At 51.6% G+C, this 21334-nt stretch overlaps 1 protein-coding gene across 1 annotated transcript in view; it reads left to right on the forward strand.

The window, feature by feature from the left end:
* The window catches only part of LOC140398057 (KAT8 regulatory NSL complex subunit 1-like), a 272866-nt gene that overhangs the window by 200109 nt on the left and 51423 nt on the right, over positions 1 to 21334 (forward strand). The window contains exons 6-7 of the mRNA XM_072486269.1: positions 98 to 263; positions 15440 to 15634. Of these exons, the coding sequence (XP_072342370.1) occupies positions 98 to 263; positions 15440 to 15634 (361 nt within the window). The remainder of the gene's footprint in view (positions 1 to 97; positions 264 to 15439; positions 15635 to 21334) is intronic.

The raw sequence follows: 21334 nt of genomic DNA on the forward strand, positions 1-21334 counted from the left end.
CTGCACACCCAGACAATGCTGTGCATTCTTTCATCTGCTTCACTTTGTACAGTATTTTCTGCCAATCATGGATTGTTTTTCCTGTGCCTGTTTACAGACCCAACGCCATCTTTCAGTGCGATGTAACTGTGACGTCACAACATCTTGCATCATGTGTGGCTCCAAGAATTCGGAGTCACTTGAGAATCGATACGACATGCCCATGTCAGAGCGGCTAGCGTTATTAGATCCTTGTCTCCACCCGGTCCTTTCACTTTCTGATGGTAAGTTCTCTAAAGGCTGCAACTCCACCTATGTGATGGGTGCAGGTGAAAGTGTTAATTACATGACTGAGAAAATGAGTGTCATTACCTGGTCTGAAAGCAATGTGGTTTTACTGACTCCTGCGCCTATGGAATTTTGGCTGACATTGTGTATTGCAGTTATGAACTCATTGAGTTGAAGCTTTGATCTAATTACATGATAGGTGGGCCTGATTGAATTTTGATGTGTTCCTACTTGTATTCTCCTTGTACATCTTTCAGGTTTTATTTTGATTGCACATCAGCTCCAGTTGTTGGTACTCCAGTTATATAGTATGTGCTCCAAGTTATCTAATTACACTGTGTTACACGGAGATGTTTTATATCCCACTGTTTTTGCACACCATGGGTACCAGTTTATATTTTTATTGCACCTTTCTCTCAGTCACCTGAAGTACTCGCCCATGCAATTGCTGCTTTTGTCCTTCTAGGCAGGAGAGGTTGCAGGTTTGGGAGATGCTGTCAAATAATCCAAAGCAAGTTGCTGCAGTGCATCTTGCAGATAATATGCACTTGCAAATACTGTATTCTGATGGTCGAGGGAGTGGAGACTTAAGGTGATTTTGGGGGTACAAATTAAACAGGCTGCCTTGTCCTACATGTGGCTGGTCCAGTTAAATTTCTGGTCATTGGTGACCTCGGGATACTGATGGTGGTGGATTTGATGATGGTAATGTCATTAAATATTATGGGTTAGATTCCCTATCGTTGGAAACAGTTATTTCCTGCCACTTATGTAGTGCTAAGATTACCTACCAGCCTGAATGTTGCCCAGAATGCTTCATTTTCTATTGGGTCTGAACACCATGCGATCATCAAGTAGTCTGGTTCCTATATTGGAATGGTATGGGGTTATGGAATATGGTTGGGCCAATGGTTGCGAACAATTAAAGAAAGCCAACATGGATTTGTAAAGGACGGGTCATACCACATGAACCTCGTAGAGTCATAGAATCCTTACAGTGCAGAAGAAGACCATTCGGCCCATCAAGTCTGCACTGACCCTTCCAAAAAGCACCCTGCCAAGGCCCAATCCACAGCCCTATCCCTGTAACTCTACCCAACCGTGGCACTTGGGGACAATTTAGCAAGACCAATCCACCTCACCTGGTTGTTTGTTTTGAAGAGGTGACTAAAGTAATGGACAGGGAATACCTGTGGATGTTACACATGGATTACCTGAAGGCATTTCTGAGGCTGTCGGCTACAGTCATAGAATCATAGAATTTACAGTGCAGAAGGAGGTCACTCGGCCCATTGAGTCTGCACCAGCCCCTGGAAAGAGCACCCTAGCCAAGCCCACAGCTGCACCCTATGCCCGTAACCCAGTAACCCCACCCCACCTTTTGTTTGGACACTAAGGGCAATTTAGCATGGCCAATCCACCTAACCTGCACATCTTTGGACTGTGTGAGGAAACCGGAGCACCCGGAGAAAACTCAGGCAGCCACAGGGAGAACGTGCAGACTCTGCACAGACAGTGACCCAAGCCGTAATCGAACCTGGGACACTGGAGCTGTGAAGCAACTGTGCTAACCACTGTGCCGCCGTGCCACCCAAAGAATTTAAAGCAAGTTATTGATCCGGTTAGGAAATTGGGTGTGGCAGGAGACTGAGATTAGTGATAATAGGCAGGTATTCCATTTCGCAGAATGTCAGTATTGATGTCCCGCAAGAATCTGCATTAGAGTCTATATTCATGGAATTTATTAACAACTTAAATAATGGGATAAAAAAGCTGCTTCTCCAAATTTCCTGATGACACAAATATGGGCAGCATTGCAAAGAAGCCAAAAGTTACCAAGGGATAATCATAGATGGAGTGAATGGGACAAACTGTGGCAAATTGATTTCTCGGTAGATGAACACCTGGGGCGGGATTCTCCGACCCCCCCGCTGGGTCGGAGAATCGCCGGGGGCTGGCGTGAATCCCGCCCCCGCCGGTTGCCGAATTCTCTGGCACCGGATATTCAGCGGTGGTGGGAATCGCGCCGCGCCGGTTGGTGGCACCCCCCCCCCCGGGCGATTCTCTGGTCCGCGATGGGCCGAAGTCCCGCTGCTGGAATGCCTGTCCCGCCGGCGAGAATCAAACCACCGACGTTACCAGCGGGACAAGGCGGCGCGGGCAGGCTCCGGGGTCCTGGGGGGGGGGGGGGGGGGGAGGGGGGGCGCGGGACGATCTGGCCCCCTGGGGGGTGCCCCCACAGTGGCCTGGCCTGCGATCGGGGCCCACCGATCCGCGGGCGGGCCTGTGCCGTGGGGGCACTCTTTTCCTTCCGCCTTCGCCATGGTCTTCACTATGGCGGAGGGGGAAGAGACCCCCTCCACTGCGCAAGCGCGGGGATGCCGTGAGCGGCCGCTGACGCTCCCGCGCATGCGCCGCACGGCAAAGTCAGTTTCGCGCTAGCTGGCGGGGCACCAAAGGCCTTTCCCGCCAGCTGGCAGGGTGGAAATCGGTCCGGCGCAGGCCTAGCCCCTCAAGGTTAGGGCTCGGCCCCTCAAGATACAGAGGATTCCGCACCTTTGGGGCGGCGCGATGCCCGACTGATTCGCGCCGTTTTTGGCGCCGGTCGGCGGACATCGCGCCGATTGTGGAGAATCCCGCCCCTGGTCGTCATTTTGGATTTAAAAAAAGTTAGAATTGGATATTTTCTAAATGGTGAAATGCTAAAGCAGTGGATATCTAAAGAAAATTGGAGGTCCAGGTAAATAGATAATTGAAATGTCATAAACAGGTACTGGAAATTCTATGATAACCCAACCTTACAGCTAAAATCTCTCATCCTTGGAACCATTCTGGTAAATCTTTTCTGCCTCCATTTCTTCCTAAAATGTGCTGATCAGAACTGGATGCAGAACAGTTCTGGGGCCTAACCAGAGAGTTCAGCATAACTTCCTTGATTTTGTACTCAGAACCTCTATTTTTGAAGCCCAAACTCTTGTATATTTTGCTAATTACTCTCAATAAATTCTGCCAGCTTCAAAGATCTGTGCACATGAGCCCCCAAGGTCCCTCTGTGCCTGAGTCTAGAATCATGCCATTAGGCCTAAAGTGCCTCCTTATCCCCTCTGCCAAAATGAATCACTTCTCATTAAATTCCATCTCCTGCTGGCCTGTCTACCCCATGCAGCATGATGGCACAGTGGCTAGCTCTGCTGCCTCACAGCTCCAGTGTTCTGGGTTCAATTTCAGTCTTGGGTGACACTTTCTTCCCATGACTGCGTGGATTTACTCCGGGTGCTCCGGAGTTTCTTCCCACAGTCCAAAGATGTGTGGGTTAGGTGGATTGGCCATGCTAAATTGCCTCTTAGTGTCCAACGGTTGGGTGGGGTTACAGGTAGGGGGTGTAGTCGCGTGCCCTTTCAAGGGATGGTGCAGACTTGATGGTATAGACTTGATGGGTCAAATGGCCTCCGTCTGCACTGTAAATTCTACGATTGCTGTGGCCTGACTGTCCTGTTATGGTCCAAGTTTGGCGTCATCAACACGACTGTGTTCAGTTCTGGGCATCACACCTTAGGCTATATTATCCTTGGAGGGATTGCAGGATGGATTTACCAGAATGACACCTGGACTCCCAAGGGTTTGAACATAGTGTCAGAATGTGGAGAACTGGAGCAAAGTTTTGCACACTTCTTTAAATATTTATTTATAAAGTTGCACATTACAGGCATACATCTTTAAACTCTATCAGAATTTCCATCCATTTATAAGGGTACAACTGAATCACCAGTTAATGTCCACCACCTGCATACAGATAAACATAATCTACAATTAACCAGGATGATGCCATATAACCCCTCCGGTCTGTTTCACCATTCTTTGAGGTTGTGGCTGATCTGTAACTGAACTCTGCGTACCCACCCAAGCCCCATTTTCCTTGAATACCATTGCTTAACAAAAGAACTGTCAATTTGCGTTTTAAAAATTAGTGTCAAATCAGTTGCCATTTGTGGAAGAGAGTTCCAAGCTTCTGCTATATTTTGTGTATGGATGTGTTAGTAATTTGTAATCTGCAATGTGTTCAGCTGCACTCGCTCTCTGCTCCTTGCCTCACTAGCACGTGGCACTGGTAGCAATCCTGAGATTACTACTCTGCTCATCCTGCTCTTTACCTTCCAACTTCCAACCTCACTCCCTAAAATCACTTTTTAGATCCTTTTCTTAGCTATGTCGCTGGTGCCTATGTGCACCATGACTTCTGGTTTCTCCCCCTCCCCCTTAAGAATCCTGTAGACTCGATCCGAGACATCCCTGACCCTGGCACCCGGGAGGCAACATACATTCCGGAGTCTCGTTCGCGACCACAGAATCTCCCCTATCTCTTTTCTATTCTCCCCCCTTCCCTTCTGTGCCACAGAGCCAGGCTGAGTGCAGAGACCTGGCTGCTAGGTCCAACACCGCCCCAACAGCATCCAAAACGGTATATTTGTTTTGAAGGGGAATGGCCACAGGGGATCCCTGCACTGTCTGCTTGTTCCCATTCCTTCCCCTGACTGCAACCCAGCTACTCGTGTCCTGGACCTTGGGCGTGGCTACCTCCCTGTAACTCCTGTCTAACAACCCCTCTGCCTCCCGGATGATCCGAAGTTCATCCAGCCTGCCAACCTGCTGTATTTTCTGTCCGTTAACCAGATCTCAGTCCATGCCAGTGTATTTCCCCAATCCCATGTGCTCGAATTTTGTTTGCTAGCCTCCTGTGTGGGACCTTTCCGAAAAAGTAATTGTCTAATAATTGCTTAGCATTTGCATTCTACTGAAAACATCTGAGCTGAACTCTTCAACATTTAATTATTTTCTGCTTCAGTGCCCTTAAAACACCTATGAATACATTTTCTATAATCACACAAGCTTTTACAGAAACTTTAGTTCTCAAATCTTTTCTGTGAAAAAATGATTTCAACAAAAATATGAATTGCACTCTTATTTTCCAACTGGGGAGAACATGTGATCAGTTAGCATGACCTTGTTGAGAATTGTGTTTTTGAACAGAGTTACGTTTTCATGGTACAGCTGTTAAATGTAGTTTTAGAATTAATTTGCAATTAATGCTGCATGTCGGGCCATTATCAGAGTGCCACTGATTGCCCATGCTAAACATTCATTGCTCTGCGTATTGTGTTCACGGGAAATGCTGCGACATATGGCTTGTTTTATCAATAACCAACTTACTGAATTATGGCTAGCACTTTGGTTAAGATGTACACTATTCTGTCAGATATTCTTAGCCCAAGTCACGTACGTTCTCAAAATGGCAGGTGTTCGAGTTAAATTGAAAATTAAAGAGGAGAGAATGGATATTGGAAGGATTGCAAAATGATTCTAGTCATTTTGCAAGAAAACCATTTTAACTGGATTGTCATGTCTGTGAATCAGTAATGTTCCACAACGATGTCATCTCACAGGCTTGTGTGATATTTGCACTCATTTGTCAATTAAAAGAGGATTTATTACCCAGTGCAAAGGAACAAGAGACAATTATTGCAAGGTGAGAATGTTATTCTTTTGTTCCCTGGGAAATAAAAGCATATCCAGAAATCAAATAAACCACATATCTGTAAAAAGCAAAGACAGATCAACATTCCAAGTGGAGTTATTCATCAGATACGATCGGTATCCAGAATAATAACCTGTCTGTGGGGGGAAGAGAGCAAGACGAGTCTCGCGCTCCCACTCCCGTCTCGTGCTCCCCCTCCCGTCTGCCGCCCCACCCTCCCGCCTGCCGCTCCCGCCTGCCGCCCCGCCTGCCGCTCCCCCTCCCGCCAGCCGCTCCCCCTCCCGCCCGCCGCTCCCCCTCCCGCCCGCCGCTCCCCCTCCCGCCCGCCGCTCCCCCTCCCGCCCGCCGCACCCCCTCCCGCCCGCCGCTCCCCCTCCCGCCCGCCGCTCCCCCTCCCGCCCGCCGCTCCCCCTCCCGCCCGCCGCTCCCCCTCCCGCCCGCCGCTCCCCCTCCCGCCCGCCGCTCCCCCTCCCGCCCGCCGCTCCCCCTCCCGCCCGCCGCTCCCCCTCCCGCCCGCCGCTCCCCCTCCCGCCCGCCGCTCCCCCTCCCGCCCGCCGCTCCCCCTCCCGCCCGCCGCTCCCCCTCCCGCCCGCCGCTCCCCCTCCCGCCCGCCGTTCCCCCTCCCGCCCGCCGCTCCCCCTCCCGCCCGCCGCTCCCCCTCCCGCCCGCCGCTCCCCCTCCCGCCCGCCGCTCCCCCTCCCGCCCGCCGCTCCCCCTCCCGCCCGCCGCTCCCCCTCCCGCCCGCCGCTCCCCCTCACCCCGTCGCGCGCTCGTGCTAACCCCCCGCCGTCTCGCTCTCTCGGCCCCCGCCGTCGCGCTCTCTCGGCCCCCGCCGTCGCACTCTCTCGGCCCCCGCCGTCGCGCTCTCTCGGCCCCCGCCGTCGCGCTCTCTCGGCCCCCGCCGTCGCGCTCTCTCGGCCCCCGCCGTCGCGCTCTCTCGGCCCCCGCCGTCGCGCTCTCTCGGCCCCCGCCGTCGCGCTCTCTCGGCCCCCGCCGTCGCGCTCTCTCGGCCCCCGCCGTCGCGCTCTCTCGGCCCCCGCCGTCGCGCTCTCTCGGCCCCCGCCGTCGCGCTCTCTCGGCCCCCGCCGTCGCGCTCTCTCGGCCCCCGCCGTCGCGCTCTCTCGGCCCCCGCCGTCGCGCTCTCTCGGCCCCCGCCGTCGCGCTCTCTCGGCCCCCGCCGTCGCGCTCTCTCGGCCCCCGCCGTCGCGCTCTCTCGGCCCCCGCCGTCGCGCTCTCTCGGCCCCCGCCGTCGCGCTCTCTCGGCCCCCGCCGTCGCGCTCTCTCGGCCCCCGCCGTCGCGCTCTCTCGGCCCCCGCCGTCGCGCTCTCTCGGCCCCCGCCGTCGCGCTCTCTCGGCCCCCGCCGTCGCGCTCTCTCGGCCCCCGCCGTCGCGCTCTCTCGGCCCCCGCCGTCGCGCTCTCTCGGCCCCCGCCGTCGCGCTCTCTCGGCCCCCGCCGTCGCGCTCTCTCGGCCCCCGCCGTCGCGCTCTCTCGGCCCCCGCCGTCGCGCTCTCTCGGCCCCCGCCGTCGCGCTCTCTCGGCCCCCGCCGTCGCGCTCTCTCGGCCCCCGCCGTCGCGCTCTCTCGGCCCCCGCCGTCGCGCTCTCTCGGCCCCCGCCGTCGCGCTCTCTCGGCCCCCGCCGTCGCGCTCTCTCGGCCCCCGCCGTCGCGCTCTCTCGGCCCCCGCCGTCGCGCTCTCTCGGCCCCCGCCGTCGCGCTCTCTCGGCCCCCGCCGTCGCGCTCTCTCGGCCCCCGCCGTCGCGCTCTCTCGGCCCCCGCCGTCGCGCTCTCTCGGCCCCCGCCGTCGCGCTCTCTCGGCCCCCGCCGTCGCGCTCTCTCGGCCCCCGCCGTCGCGCTCTCTCGGCCCCCGCCGTCGCGCTCTCTCGGCCCCCGCCGTCGCGCTCTCTCGGCCCCCGCCGTCGCGCTCTCTCGGCCCCCGCCGTCGCGCTCTCTCGGCCCCCGCCGTCGCGCTCTCTCGGCCCCCGCCGTCGCGCTCTCTCGGCCCCCGCCGTCGCGCTCTCTCGGCCCCCGCCGTCGCGCTCTCTCGGCCCCCGCCGTCGCGCTCTCTCGGCCCCCGCCGTCGCGCGCGCTCTTCCCCCCCCCCGCCGTCTCGCGCGCTCTTCCTCCACCCGCCGTCTCGCGCGCTCTTCCTCCACCCGCCGTCTCGCTCTCCTCCCCCCCCCTCGCTGTCTTCCTCCCAGCCGTCTCGCTCTCTCGCCCCCCGCCATCTCGCGCTCTCGCCCCTGCCGTCTCGCTCCCCCCGCCGTCTCGCTGTCCTTCCCCCCCCCCCTCCCCGCCGTCTCGCTCTCCGCCCCCCGCCGTCTCGCTGTCCTCTTTCCCCCCCCCCCCCCCGCCAATTTGCTATCTTGCCCCCCCCTGCTGCCTCGCTCTCTTGCCCCCCTGCTGCCTCGCTCCCTTGCCCCCCCCGCTGCCTCGCTCTCTTGCCCCCCCCCGCTGCCTCTCTCTCTTGCCCCCCGCTGCCTCGCTCTCTTTCCCCTACCCCCGCCCCCTCCCCTTCTCGCTGTGTTGATCAGATATTGCAAAATAAATTAGTCGCTGTAGCTGGTTACAGAAACATCTGAAACTGGTGTATGTTATTCTGTGAAGCTGCAGGAATCCAGGAGCACGAACTGCTCTATTTAGCTTCTGGGGAATGCCCTGGTCTCCCCTTGTGCGTTGGGTCGCCACCTTGTGGCGGGGAATGTATCTGTCAGAAATAAGCAGGAAGGACAATGATCATGTTGTGGTTTGCATTTGTCATCATTACAGCCCAGGAGACCATTCAGCCTACGTCAGCTCTCGACTATACAGCCAGTACCAATCCTTGCTCTGTCCCTACAAATCTGAAAGATTATTTCCTTGCACTTCCACCACCCTTGTCGGCAATAAATTTCAGGTTGCGTTAAATAAAGTTTGATTGGTACAGTGCTGTCAGATTTCCTGCCCTTAAAAGGTGTGGCCAGCGGCTCTATAATAGTCTATGCTTACAGCAAAAACATTGTGCTTTACCATTTCTGCATTCATTTGAACATGGACCTTTTCAGCATCACTCAAACACACCACATGGTGGCTGCACCATACAACTACAATGAGAGATCTGTGTGCTTTCACTGGGAATAAAAGATGAGAAATCGGAGCCGAAGTAAACCACTTGACCCTTTGGGCCTTCTCTGCCACTCAACAAGGTCATAGCCGATTTTTTTGCCTCCGCTCCACCTTTATCCCCATATCCCTCAATATCCAAATGCTTTGCAATCTGTCTTCAAAATACTTAGCGACTGGGAATCCACGTTCTCTCGGTACAGAATTCCGAAGCTCCAGTCTTTTGAGTGAAACAATGTCTCCCCATCTTTTAAATTCACCAGCCAGGGAAAACATTTTCTCAGCTTTTGCCTTGCCGAGCCCCTTAAGAATTATATATTTTCATTATATATCTGTGGTGCAATAGAGAAATTTGTCAGCCTCGGATTTAGATACAATTCCAAAAGGTTTCGAAAGATTCTTCTGGAAGAACTTTGAATGGGAGACCTGCACGCGGTTGTCTTCACACCAACATCAAAATATTGTGCAGTTAATTACCTATGCAGTCTATGTTTCACATTTGTCTTAACGTAACCTATTGAAGAACATAACATAGGAAATAGGCACTGGCGCCTGCTCCGCCATTCAAAAACAATCATGGCTGATCCTCATTCATTGACTTCACTTTCTCTTAAATCCCCATCAAGTCCAAAAATATATCCATCTCAGTTTTAAATGTACTCAACAACTCCACATCTGCATACTTGAGGTACAGAATACCAAAGATTCTCAAACCTCTTAAGTGAAGGAATTTCATAACTTAATCTAAATTGCTGTCCCCTTGCCCTGAAGGCCTGATCCATGTACCATAATGATAAAGGATCATCAACCTGAAATGTTGACTCCGTTTCTCTCCACAACTGAGAATTTCCAGCGTTTTCTCTTTGATGATCAATCTTGTGGGAGGAAACCGGAGCACCATACAAGTCCCGAAAGACGTGCTTGTTAGGTGAATTGGACATTCTGAATTCTCCTTCTGTGTACCCGAACAGGCGCCGAAATGTGGCGACTAGAGGCTTTTCACAGTAACTTCATTGCAGTGTTAATGTAAGCCTACCTGTGACACTAATAAAGATTCTTATTATCTAATTTTTCTAATCTCGAGAGTGTATAAGCCTATTGTACTCGACCTCTCCACAAACAGTCCCTTCATCCTAGCAGTCAATCCAATGAACCTCCATTGCAAGTGTATCCTTCCATAAATATTGCAGACTAGAATTATACACACTACTCCTGTGTGGTCTCCAGGTGATGTCTACAATTGCAGAACACTTGCGACTTATGTGCTTCAATCCCTTTGTAATTAAGGTCAACATATCATTGGCATTTCTAATTATGCTGTACCGGTATGTTGATTTGCTATGTACAGATACCCTGTACCCTCTAATTATCAGCATTTCATAGTTTTGTACCATTTTAAAAATGTTTTGTTAATATATTCTCCCTATCAAAGTGAATAATCAAACATTTCCCCATTTTCTACTCCATCTGCCTCCTTATTGCTCACTCACTCAAGTGACTGGTGGTAGAACTCTTGCCTCTGAGTCACAATATTGGGTGATCAGGTCTGGCATTACAGTGCAGAAGAGTGCTGCATCATCAAAAGGTGCTGCTTTTCAGATGAGATGTTAAACCTAGTACGCTCCCTTTCCTGGATGTAAAAGATCCCATAACACTACTTTGAAGATGAGCAGAGGAGCTATTCTGGAATAGACTCCTTCTGAACTATGCCGATTTTATGATTCTATGATAAGGAGCCTTCCAAAGGTTTTTACAGAAAACAAAGGCTCATTGGTACAGTATGATAATATCAGCATGAAGTAAAGAGCAGTCAAAGGTTGGAAAAGCGAGCAGGAATAACTGAAAACAAACTACCTGGTCATGACCACATTGCTATTTGTGGGAACTTTCTCGGCATTAATTAGCTGCTGCTTTTCCTACACTACAACAGTGACCAAAAGTAGTTTAATTGGCTGTAAAGCACTTTTAGATGTCTGGTGGCTGTAAAACGTGCTTATATAAATGCAAATCTCTTGTTTTACATTTCACCTGTCTTGCAGCCTCTTTATGCCCTCTTCACATCTCACTCACTCATCTCATTTTGTGTAATCAGCACCTTAGACTTTATGCTGATTCCATTCATCAAAATCTTGGATACGAATTGTAAATAGCTGAGGCTCCAGCACTGATCTTTGAAGCACCTAACCAATAACAGCCTGTCAAGCTGAAAGTAACCCATTTATTCCTGCTCTGTTTTCCAGCCTTTGACTGCTCTTCACTTCATGCTAATATATCATAGATTACATAGATTACATAGAACATACAGTGCAGAAGGAGGCCATTCGGCCCATCGAGTCTGCACCGACCCACATTGATCCCTCACTTCCACCTTATCCCCGCAACTCAATAACCCCTCCCAACCCTTATGGACACTACGGGTAATTTAGCATGGCCAATCCACCTAACCTGCACGTCTTTGGACTGTGGGAGGAAACCGGAGCACCCGGAGGAAACCCACGCGGACACGGGGAGAACGTGCAAACTCCGCACAGACAGTGACCCAGCGGGGAATCGAACCTGGGACCCTGGCGCTGTGAAGCCACAGTGCTAATCACTTGTGCTACCGTGCTGCCGTGATACAGTATATCATACTGTACCCATGACCCTTTCTTTTCTGTCAAAACCTTTGGAAGGCACCTTATCGTAAAATCGGTATAGAACATGGAACATTACAGCGCAGTCCAGGCCCTTCGGCTCTCGATGTTGCGCCGACCTGTGAAACCACTCTAAAGCCCATCTACACTATTCCCTTATCGTCCATATGTATATCCAATGACCATTTGAATGCCCTTAGTGTTAGCGAGTCCACTACTGTTGCAGGCAGGGCATTCCACACCCTTACTACTCTCCGAGTAAAGAATCTACCTCTGACATCTGTCCTATATCTATCTCCCCTCAATTTAAAGCTACGTCCCCTCGTGCTAGACATCACCATCCGAGGAAAAAGGCTCTCACTGTCCACCCTATCCAATCCTCTGATCATCTTGTATGCCTCAATTAAGTCACCTCTTAACCTTCTTCTCTCTAATGAAAACAGCCTCAAGTCCCTCAACCTTTCCTCATAAGATCTTCCCTCCATACCAGGCAACATTCTGGTAAATCTCCTCTGCACCCTTTCCAATGCTTCCACATCCTTCTTATAATGCGGCGATCAGAATTGCACGCAATACTCCAAATGCGGCCGCACCAGAGTTTTGTACAGCTGCAACATAACCTCATGGCTCCGAAACTCAATCCCTCTACCAATAAAAGCTAACACACCGTACGCCTTCTTAACAACCCCCTCAACCTGGGTGGCAACTTTCAGGGATCTATGTACATGGACACCGAGATCTCTCTGCTCATCCACACTGCCAAGAATCTTACCATTAGCCCAGTACTCTGTCTTCCTGTTATTCCTTCCAAAATGAATCACCTCACACTTTTCTGCATTAAACTCCATTTGCTACCTCTCAGCCCAGCGCTGCAGCTTATCTATGTCCCTCTGTAACTTGTAACATCCTTCCGCACTGTCCACAACTCCACCGACTTTAGTGTCATCTGCAAATTTACTCACCCATCCTTCTACGCCCTCCTCCAGGTCATTTATAAAAATGACAAACAGCAGTGGCCCCAAAACAGATCCTTGTGGTACACCACTAATAACTGGACTCCAGTCTGAACATTTCCCATCAACCACCACCCTTTGTCGTCTTCCAGCTAGCCAATTTCTGATCCAAACTGCTAAATCACCCTGAATCCCATGTCTCCATATTTTCTGCAGTAGCCTACCATGCGGAACCTTATCAAACGCTTTACTGAAATCCATATACACCACATCAACTACTTTACCCTGTTTGGTCACCTTCTCAAAGAACTCAATAAGGTTTGTGAGGCACGACCTACCCTTCACAAAATCATGTTGATTATCTCTAATCAAATTATTCCTTTCCAGATGATTATACATCCTATCTCTCATAAACCTTTCCAAGATTTTGCCCACAACAGAAGTAAGGCTCACTGGTCTATAGTTACTGGGGTTGTCTCTACTCCCCTTCTTGAACAAGGAGGACATTTGCTCTCCTCCAGTCTTCTGGCACTATTCCTGTAGACAAAGATGACTTAAAGATCAAAGCCATTGGCTTAGCAATCTCCTCCCTAGCTTCCCAGAGAATCCTAGGATAAATCCCATCCAGCCCAGGGGACTTATCTATTTTCACACTTTCCAGAATTGCTAACACCACCTCCTTATGAACCTCAAGCCCTTCTAGTCTAGTAGCCTGAATCTCAGAGTTCTCCTCGACAACATTGTCTTTTTCCTGTGTGAATACTGATGATAAAATATTCATTTAGCACCACTCCTATCTCTTCAGACTCCATGCACAACTTCCCACTACTGTCCTTGACTGGCCCTACTCTTATCCTGGTCATTCTTTTATTCCTGACATATCTGGAGAAAGCTTTAGGGTTATCCTTGATCCTACCTGCCAAAGACTTCTCATGTCCCCTCCTGGCTCTTCTTGGCTCTCTCTTTAGGTCCTTCCTAGCTAACTTGTAACTCTCGAGCGCCCTAACTGAACCTTCATGTCTCATCTTTACATAAGCCTCCTTCTTCCTCTTGACAAGTGTTTCGACTGCTTTAGTAAACCAGGGTTCCCTCGCTCGACCACTTCCTCCCTGCCTGACAGGTACATACTTATTAAGGACATGCAGTAGCTGTTCCTTGAATAAGCTTCACATTTCCATTGTGCCCATCCCCTGCATTTTTCCTCTCCATCCGATGCAACCTAAGTCTTGCCTCATCGCATCATAATTGCCTTTCCCCCAGATATAACTCTTGCCCTGCGGTATATACCTATCCCTTTCCATCACTAAAGTAAACTTAATCGAATTGTGGTCACTATCACCAAAGTGCTCACCTACCTCCAAATCTAACATCTGTCCTGGTTCATTACCCAGTACCAAATCCAATATGGCGCCTCCTCTCGTTGACCTATCTACATACTGTGCCAGGAAACCCTCCTGCACATCTTTGGACTGTGGGAGGAAACCGGAGCGACCGGAGGAAAGCCACGCAGACATGGGGAGAGCGTGCAGACTCCACACAGTCACTCAAAGCCGAAATTGAACCCGGGTCCCTGGCGCTGTGAGGCAGTAGTACTAACCACTGTGCCACCCTAACGCCCCGTCACTATCAAATGTCTTTTTCAAGATCCAGATTTACTACATCCACTCATTCCCTTTTATTTATCATGCTCGATAGATTTGTCAAACATGCTTTCCCTTTCTTAAAATCATGCTGATTTTGTTTATGATTTTCTAAGGGGTCTATTATCACTTGCTTAATAATAGATTCCAAGACCATAAGAAACTACAGATTCGTGAACACAGCACAGTGCATCAGGCAAACCCACCTCCCATCCATTGACTCTGCCTACACCTCCCGCTGCCTTGGGAAAGACCCCTCCCACTCGGCTTATTCACTCTTCCAGCTTCTTCCATTGGACAGAACCCACACTAACCGGTTCAAAAACAGCTTCTTCCGCACTGTTGGCAGACTCCTAAATGACCTTCTTATGGACTGATCTGATCTCTTCCACAACTTCTCTACTGAGTAGTACTACACTCCTGTATGCTTCACCCTATGTCTATGTATTTACATTATGTATTTATGTATGTCCTATGGTTTTCTTTCATGCATGGAATGATCTGTCGGGACTGTAAGCAGAACAATACTTTTCACTGTACTTGATACACGTGACAATAAACAAATCCAATCCATTTTCCTGACCACTAGTACACTTGCTCTGATTTTCTGTTTGCTCTCTCCTTTTACGTTCATAACCTACACAAAAGCACTACAGCGACTAGTTAATCAGTTCCATCAATGTGTTTCCCTCCTAATTATTAACCATGACTACTATTGTAAGCTATCGCAGCTTGCTCCACTCTCATAGAATCATAGAATTTACAGTGCAGAAAGAGGCCCTTTGGCCCATCGAGTCTGCACCAGCTCTTGGAAAGAGCACCCCACCCAAGGTCAACACCCCTACCCTATCCCCATAACCCAGTAACCCCACCCAACACTAAGGGTAATTTTGGACACTAAGGGCAATTTACCATGGCCAATCCACCTAACTCTCTGGTAAATGAAGTGCAGTTTAGGTTAGTTTGCTGCACTTCTGGCACACAGATGGCAGTTGATGCCGCTGGGGATGGATGTGCATTAATATGCGGTTGTCTTTATGTTTTTAAATGATTAGATGACAACTCAAAAAGGGTGTGCTATTTGAGACTTCCTCATGGGGAAATTACATAAAAACAATGCATTTTTTGGTTGTTTGAAATTCTAGCCTTGACTAGTCAGCTTTATCGAAGCAAACATTCATGACCAGATTATTCAAACACTGTTGTAAAGCCAGCCTCACTGAAATCAAAGAGGCGAAAGATGGAATTTTCCAATAAACGGTTGATGCTGTGTATGGATAGATGCTAATGTTTTTTTTAAATTTCCTCCTTCAGACATTCCACAGAGCATGCACTTCCAGCCTGTCCTGAAAGGTCATTGGCAGAATAAATTACTGGACAAGAACAAAGCCTCCAAGAAGCTCTCGTTAAAACATAAAGGCTTGTTAATGGCCAGTCTGTCAGATCCATCCCGCAGGGCACGACAAAAACTTGCCAACTCCATAATCAGCTCAGACAGCAAGTATCAAGGTTAGTACCATGTGTGAGATAGCTTGAGGCATTCTTTTTTCAGTATTACCCATCTCTATACACTGAGAGGGTGGTACAGAGTCAACCACATTACTGTAGGTCTGGAGTCACAAATAGACCAGCCCAGGTAAGGATGGCAGATTTTCTTTCTCAAAGGATTAGTGAACCGTATGGTTTTTATCACCTGCTGGTTTTGTGGTCACATTTACTGATGCTAGCTTTTTTCATTCCAGATGTATTTAACTGAATTTCAATTCCATGGTGAGATTTGAATTTGTACCTGTGGATTGCCAGTCCAGTAACAAAGCCGCAATGCTACAATATCTCCTGTTAATTACTTGTTTCAGAAATGCAGCAATGTTTCATTAGCCCTCAGCTAATCAAAAAGTATAATGAGGTACCTTGCAGCTCCAATATCAAGGCTTTGCAGCAACTTGCATCCATTAACAGTTGACTCCTTTGTGATTGGGGAGGATTTAATCCAACCTGACACGGGTTTGTGAGCCTAGAGGCAGGGGAAAAATAAAGTGGACAAGGAATTGCAAGAGACAGGTAGCACGGGAGTAAGAAATAGTAAGATTGTCTGTGCAGTCAGAATGAGAGGGAATACAATAACATCTAAATTGGGTTTGCAGTGCATGTATTGTGAATGCATGGAATAAAGTTGGTGAGCTGTGGATGCAGAGAACTATGCCGGAATGCAATGATGGAGACCTGGCAGGACTGGGTACTACATATTCTTGGTTACAGGTTTAGAGCAAAGATAGGGAAGGAATGAACATAGAACAGTACAGCACAGAACATGCCCTTCAGCCCTCGATGTTGTGCCGAGCATTGTCCGAAACCAAGATCAAGCTGTCCCACTCCCTGTCATTCTGGTGTGCTCCATGTGCCTATCCAATAGCCGCTTGAAAGTTCATAAAGTGTCCGACTCCACTATCACAGCAGGCAGTCCATTCCACACCCGAACCACTCTCTGAGTAAAGAACCTACCTCTGACATTCCTCCTATACCTCCCACCCTGAACCTTATAGTTATGCCCCCTTGTAACAGCTACATCCACCCAAGGTTATAGTCTCTGAACATCTATCTTATAAACCTCTATTAAGTCGTCGCTCATCCTCCTTCGCTACAAAGTGAAAAACCCTAGCTCCCTCAACCTTTCCTCATAAGACCTATCCTGCAAACCAGGCAGCATCCTGGTAAATCTCCTTTGTCCCCTTTCCAATGCTTCCACTTTAAAAAAAAATATTTTTATTAAAGGTTTTCATAAAATATCAATAACAAAATGAGAAAGAAAAAAGAACCCAACAGGGTTAAGTACAAAACGCAATCTAAAAAAGCAACCCCCCAAACCCCTCCCCCCTGTACATAAATAATAAATTAACATCAACACCCCGACTTAACACAACAGGTGTATACACCCCCTCAGACCCTCCAGTGTAACCCCCCACCCCCTCCCCGAGCTGCTGCTGCCATTGACCAATGTCTATCGTTCTGCCAGAATGTCTAAGTTGCCACCGCCTAAAGAACCCTTGTACCGACCCTCTCAAGGCGAATTTTACCCTCCAATTTAATGAACCCTGCCATATCACTGATCCAGGATTCCACACTTGGGGGCCTCGCATCTTTCCACTGAAGGAGAATCCTTCGCCGGGCTACCAGGGACGCAAAGGCCGGAATTCCGGCCTCTTTCGCCTCCTGCACTCCCGGCTCCTCTGCCACCCCAAATATTGCGAGCCCCCAGCCCGGTTTGACCCTGGATCCTACCACCCTCGACACCGTCCTCGCTACGTCCTTCCAAAATTCCTCCAGCGCTGGGCATGCCCAGAACATATGGGTGTGATCTGCTGGGCTCCCTGAGCACCTAACACACCTGTCCTCACCCCCAAAGAACCGGCTCATCCTTGTCCCGGTCATGTGTGCCCTGTGCAGCACCTTAAACTGTATGAGGCTGAGCCTCCGCACGAAGAGGAAGAGTTCACCCTCCCTAGGGCATCAGCCCACGTCCCCTCTTCGATCTCCTCCCAACTTACCTTTGAACTCCACCACCGAGGACTCCTCCTCCTCCTGCATCACCTGGTAAGTTTCCGAGATCTTCCCCACTCCCACCCACACCCCCGAGAGCACCCTGTCCTGTACTGTGTGTGGCAGTAGCCGCGGGAATTCCACCGCCTGCCGTCTGGCAAACGCCCTTACCTGTAAGTACCTGAAGGTGTTCCCCGGGGGGGAGCCCGTACTTCTCCTCCTGCTCACCCAAGCTCGCGAAGTTCCCGTCCACAAACAGGTCCCCCAACTTTCGTATCCCTGCCCTGTGCCACCCCGAAAACCCTCCACCTGTTCTTCCTGGGGCGAACCGGTGGTTCCCCCGTAATGGGGTCCACGCCGAGGTCCCAACTTCCCCCCTATGCCGCCTCCACTGCCCCCGAAGTTTGAGGGCCGCCACCACCACCGGGCTCGTGGTGTACCTCCTTTGAGGGAGCGGCAGCGGCGCCGTTGCCAGCGCCCCCAGACTCGTACCCACACAGGACGCCGTCTCCAGCCTCTTCTATGCAGCACCCTCCCCCTCCATCACCCACTTGCGCACCATCGTCGCATTGGCATCCCAGTAGTACCCACAGAGGTTGGGCAGCGCCAGCCCCCCCCCCCCTATCTCTACTCCGCTCCAGGAACACCCTTCTCACCCTCGGAGTCCCTCGCGCCCACACAAACCCCATTATACTCCTGCTAACCCGCCTGAAAAAAGCCTTCGGGATAAACACGGGGAGGCACTGGAACAGGAACAAAAACCTGGGGAGCACCGTCATTTTGATTGACTGCACCCTACCCGCCAAGGAATGAAATGAAAATGAAAATCGCTTATTGTCACAAGTAGGCTTCAATGAAGTTACTATGAAAAGCCCCTAGTCGCCACATTCCGGCACCTGTTCGGGGAGGCTGTTACGGGAATTGAACTGTGGTCTGCCTTGGTCTGCTCGCAAAGCCAGCGATTTAGCCCTGTGCTAAACAGCCCTGTGCTAAAGGACAGCGGCAACGCGTCCCACCTCTTGAACTCCTCCTCCATTTGCTCCACCAGCCTTGTAAAGTTAAGCCTAAGCAGGGCCCCCCAGCTCCTGGCCACCTGGACCCCCAAATATCTGAAGCTCTTCTCCGCCCTGTTGAGTGAGAGCTCGCCAATCCCCCTCTCCTGGTCCCCTAGCTGAACTACGAACAGCTCGCTCTTCCCCATATTGAGCTTGTACCCCAAAAAGTCCCCGAATTCCCTAAGGATCCTCATTACCTCTGGCATTCCTCCCACCGGGTCCGCCACATACAGCAGCAGGTCGTCCGCATAAAGCGACACCCTATGCTCCTCCCACCCTGCACCAATCCCCTCCAGTTCCTCGACTCTCAGTGCCATAGCCAGGGGTTCAATCGCCAGTGCGAAGAGCAGGGGGGACAGGGGACACCCCTGTCCCGTCCCTTGGTGCAACCGAAAGTACTCGGACCTCCTCCTATTTGTGGCCACACTCTCCATCGGGACCTCATACAACAGCCGAACCCACCTGACAAACCCCTCCCCAAACCCGAACCTCTTCAGCACCTCCCACAGGTACCCCCACTCTACCCTATCGAAAGCTATCTCCGCGTCCATCGCCACCACTATCTCTGCCTCCCCTCCCTCGCCGGCATCATGATAACGTTCAAACGTCTCCGCACATTTCGCGTTCAACTGTCTCCCCTTCACAAACCCTGTCTGGTCTTCATGGATTATCTGCGGCACACAATCCTCGTGGCTAAGACCTTCGCCAGCACCTTGGCATCTACATTTAGCAAGGAAATCAGTCTGTAAGACCCACATTGCAGGGGATTCTTGTCCTGCTTCAGGATCAAGGAGATCAGTGCCCGGGACATCGTCGGGGGTAAAGCCCCCCCCCCCTCCCTTGCCTCATTAAAGGCCCTAACTAACAGCGGGCCCAACAGGTCCATATATTTTTTATAGAACTCGACCGGGAAACCGTCCGGCCCCGGTGCCTTCCACGCCTGCATGCTTCCGATCCCTTTGATCAGCTCCTCCAGCCCAATCGGGGCCCCCAGTCCCGCCACCAGCCCCTCTTCCACCTTTGGAAACCTCAATTGGTCCAGGAAACGGCCCATTCCTCCCTCCTCCTGTGGGGGCTCGGATCGGTACAATTCATAGTAGAAGTCCCTGAAGACCCCATTGATGCCAACCCCACTCCGCACCACGCTTCCTCCCCTGTCTTTAACTCCCTCGATCTCCCTAGCTGCGTCCCGCTTCCGAAGCTGATGAGCCAGCATCCGGCTTGCCTTTTCCCCATACTCGTAGACTGCCCCCTGGGCCTTCCTCCACTGCACCTCCGCCTTCCTGGTGGTCACCAGGTTGAATTCGGCCTGGAGGCTGCGCCTCTTCCTCAACAATCCTTCCTCAGGCTCTTCCGCATACCTTCTGTCTACCCTCACCATCTCCCCCACCAGCCTCTCCCTCTCCCCCCGCTCCTTGTGGGCCCTAATGGAGATCAGCTCTCCCCTCACCACCGCCTTCAGTGCCTCCCATGCCAACACCACTCGGACCTCCCCATTGTCATTGGTCTCCAAGTACCTCTCTATACTTCCTCGGACCCGCTTGTTCACCTCCTCGTCCAGCCAACAGCCCCACCTCCAAGCGCCGCAGCGGGCGCTGGTCCCTCTCCTCCCCATCTCCAAGTCCACCCAATGCGGGGCGTGGTCCAAAATGGCTATTGCCGAATACTCGGTATCCTCTACTCTCGCTATCAGCGCCCTACTCAAAATGAAAAAGTCGATTCGAGAATAAGCCTTATGGACATGTGAGAAGAATGAAAATTCCCTAGTCCCCGGTCTTGCAAATCTCCAAGGGTCCACCCCTCCCATTTGGTCCATAAATCCCCTCAGCACTCTTGCCGCCGCCGGCTTCCTACCCGTCCTAGACCTGGAGCAATCCAGTGCTGGATCCAACACCGTGTTAAAGTCTCCCCCCATTATCAAGCCCCCCACTTCCAAGTCTGGGATCCGACCCAACATAAACGCCGCATAAAACCCGCATCGTCCCAGTTCGGAGCATACACATTGACCAGTACCACCCTCTCTCCCTGCAAATTACCACTTAACATTATGTACCGACCGCCATTATCTGCCACCATGTTCGACACCTCGAATGACACCACCTTTCCCACCAAGATCGCCACCCCTCGATTTTTGGCATCTAGCCCCGAGTGAAACACCTGACCTACCCACCCTTTCCTCAGTCTTACCTGGTCTGCCACCCTCAGTTGTGCCTCCTGGAGCATAACCACATCCGCCTTGAGCCCCTTCAGGTGCGCAAACATGCAGGCCCGCTTAACCGGCCCATTCAGTCCCATTACATTCCAGGTTATCAGCCGGATCAGGGGGCTACCCACCCCCCTTCCCCGCCGACTAGCCATGACCCTCCTCGGCCAGCCACGCGCCCGCACCTCACACCCGGCCCATTCACCACAGCTGCATACCCCCGTCTCGACACCCCCCCCCCCCCCCACTCGCTCCAGCTCCTCCTTGACCTTAGCAGCAACAACTTGATTTCCCCCCCGGGCAAGGACCCATCCTAGCTGATTTACTCCCCCCATTGCACTTCCGCAAGTCAGCTGACTCCTGCTGACCCTGGCAACTCCTGCCTCCCCTTCGACTTTCCAATGCTTCCACATC

Source organism: Scyliorhinus torazame, chromosome 21 (assembly GCF_047496885.1).
Source record: "Scyliorhinus torazame isolate Kashiwa2021f chromosome 21, sScyTor2.1, whole genome shotgun sequence".
NCBI lineage: Eukaryota > Metazoa > Chordata > Chondrichthyes > Carcharhiniformes > Scyliorhinidae > Scyliorhinus > Scyliorhinus torazame.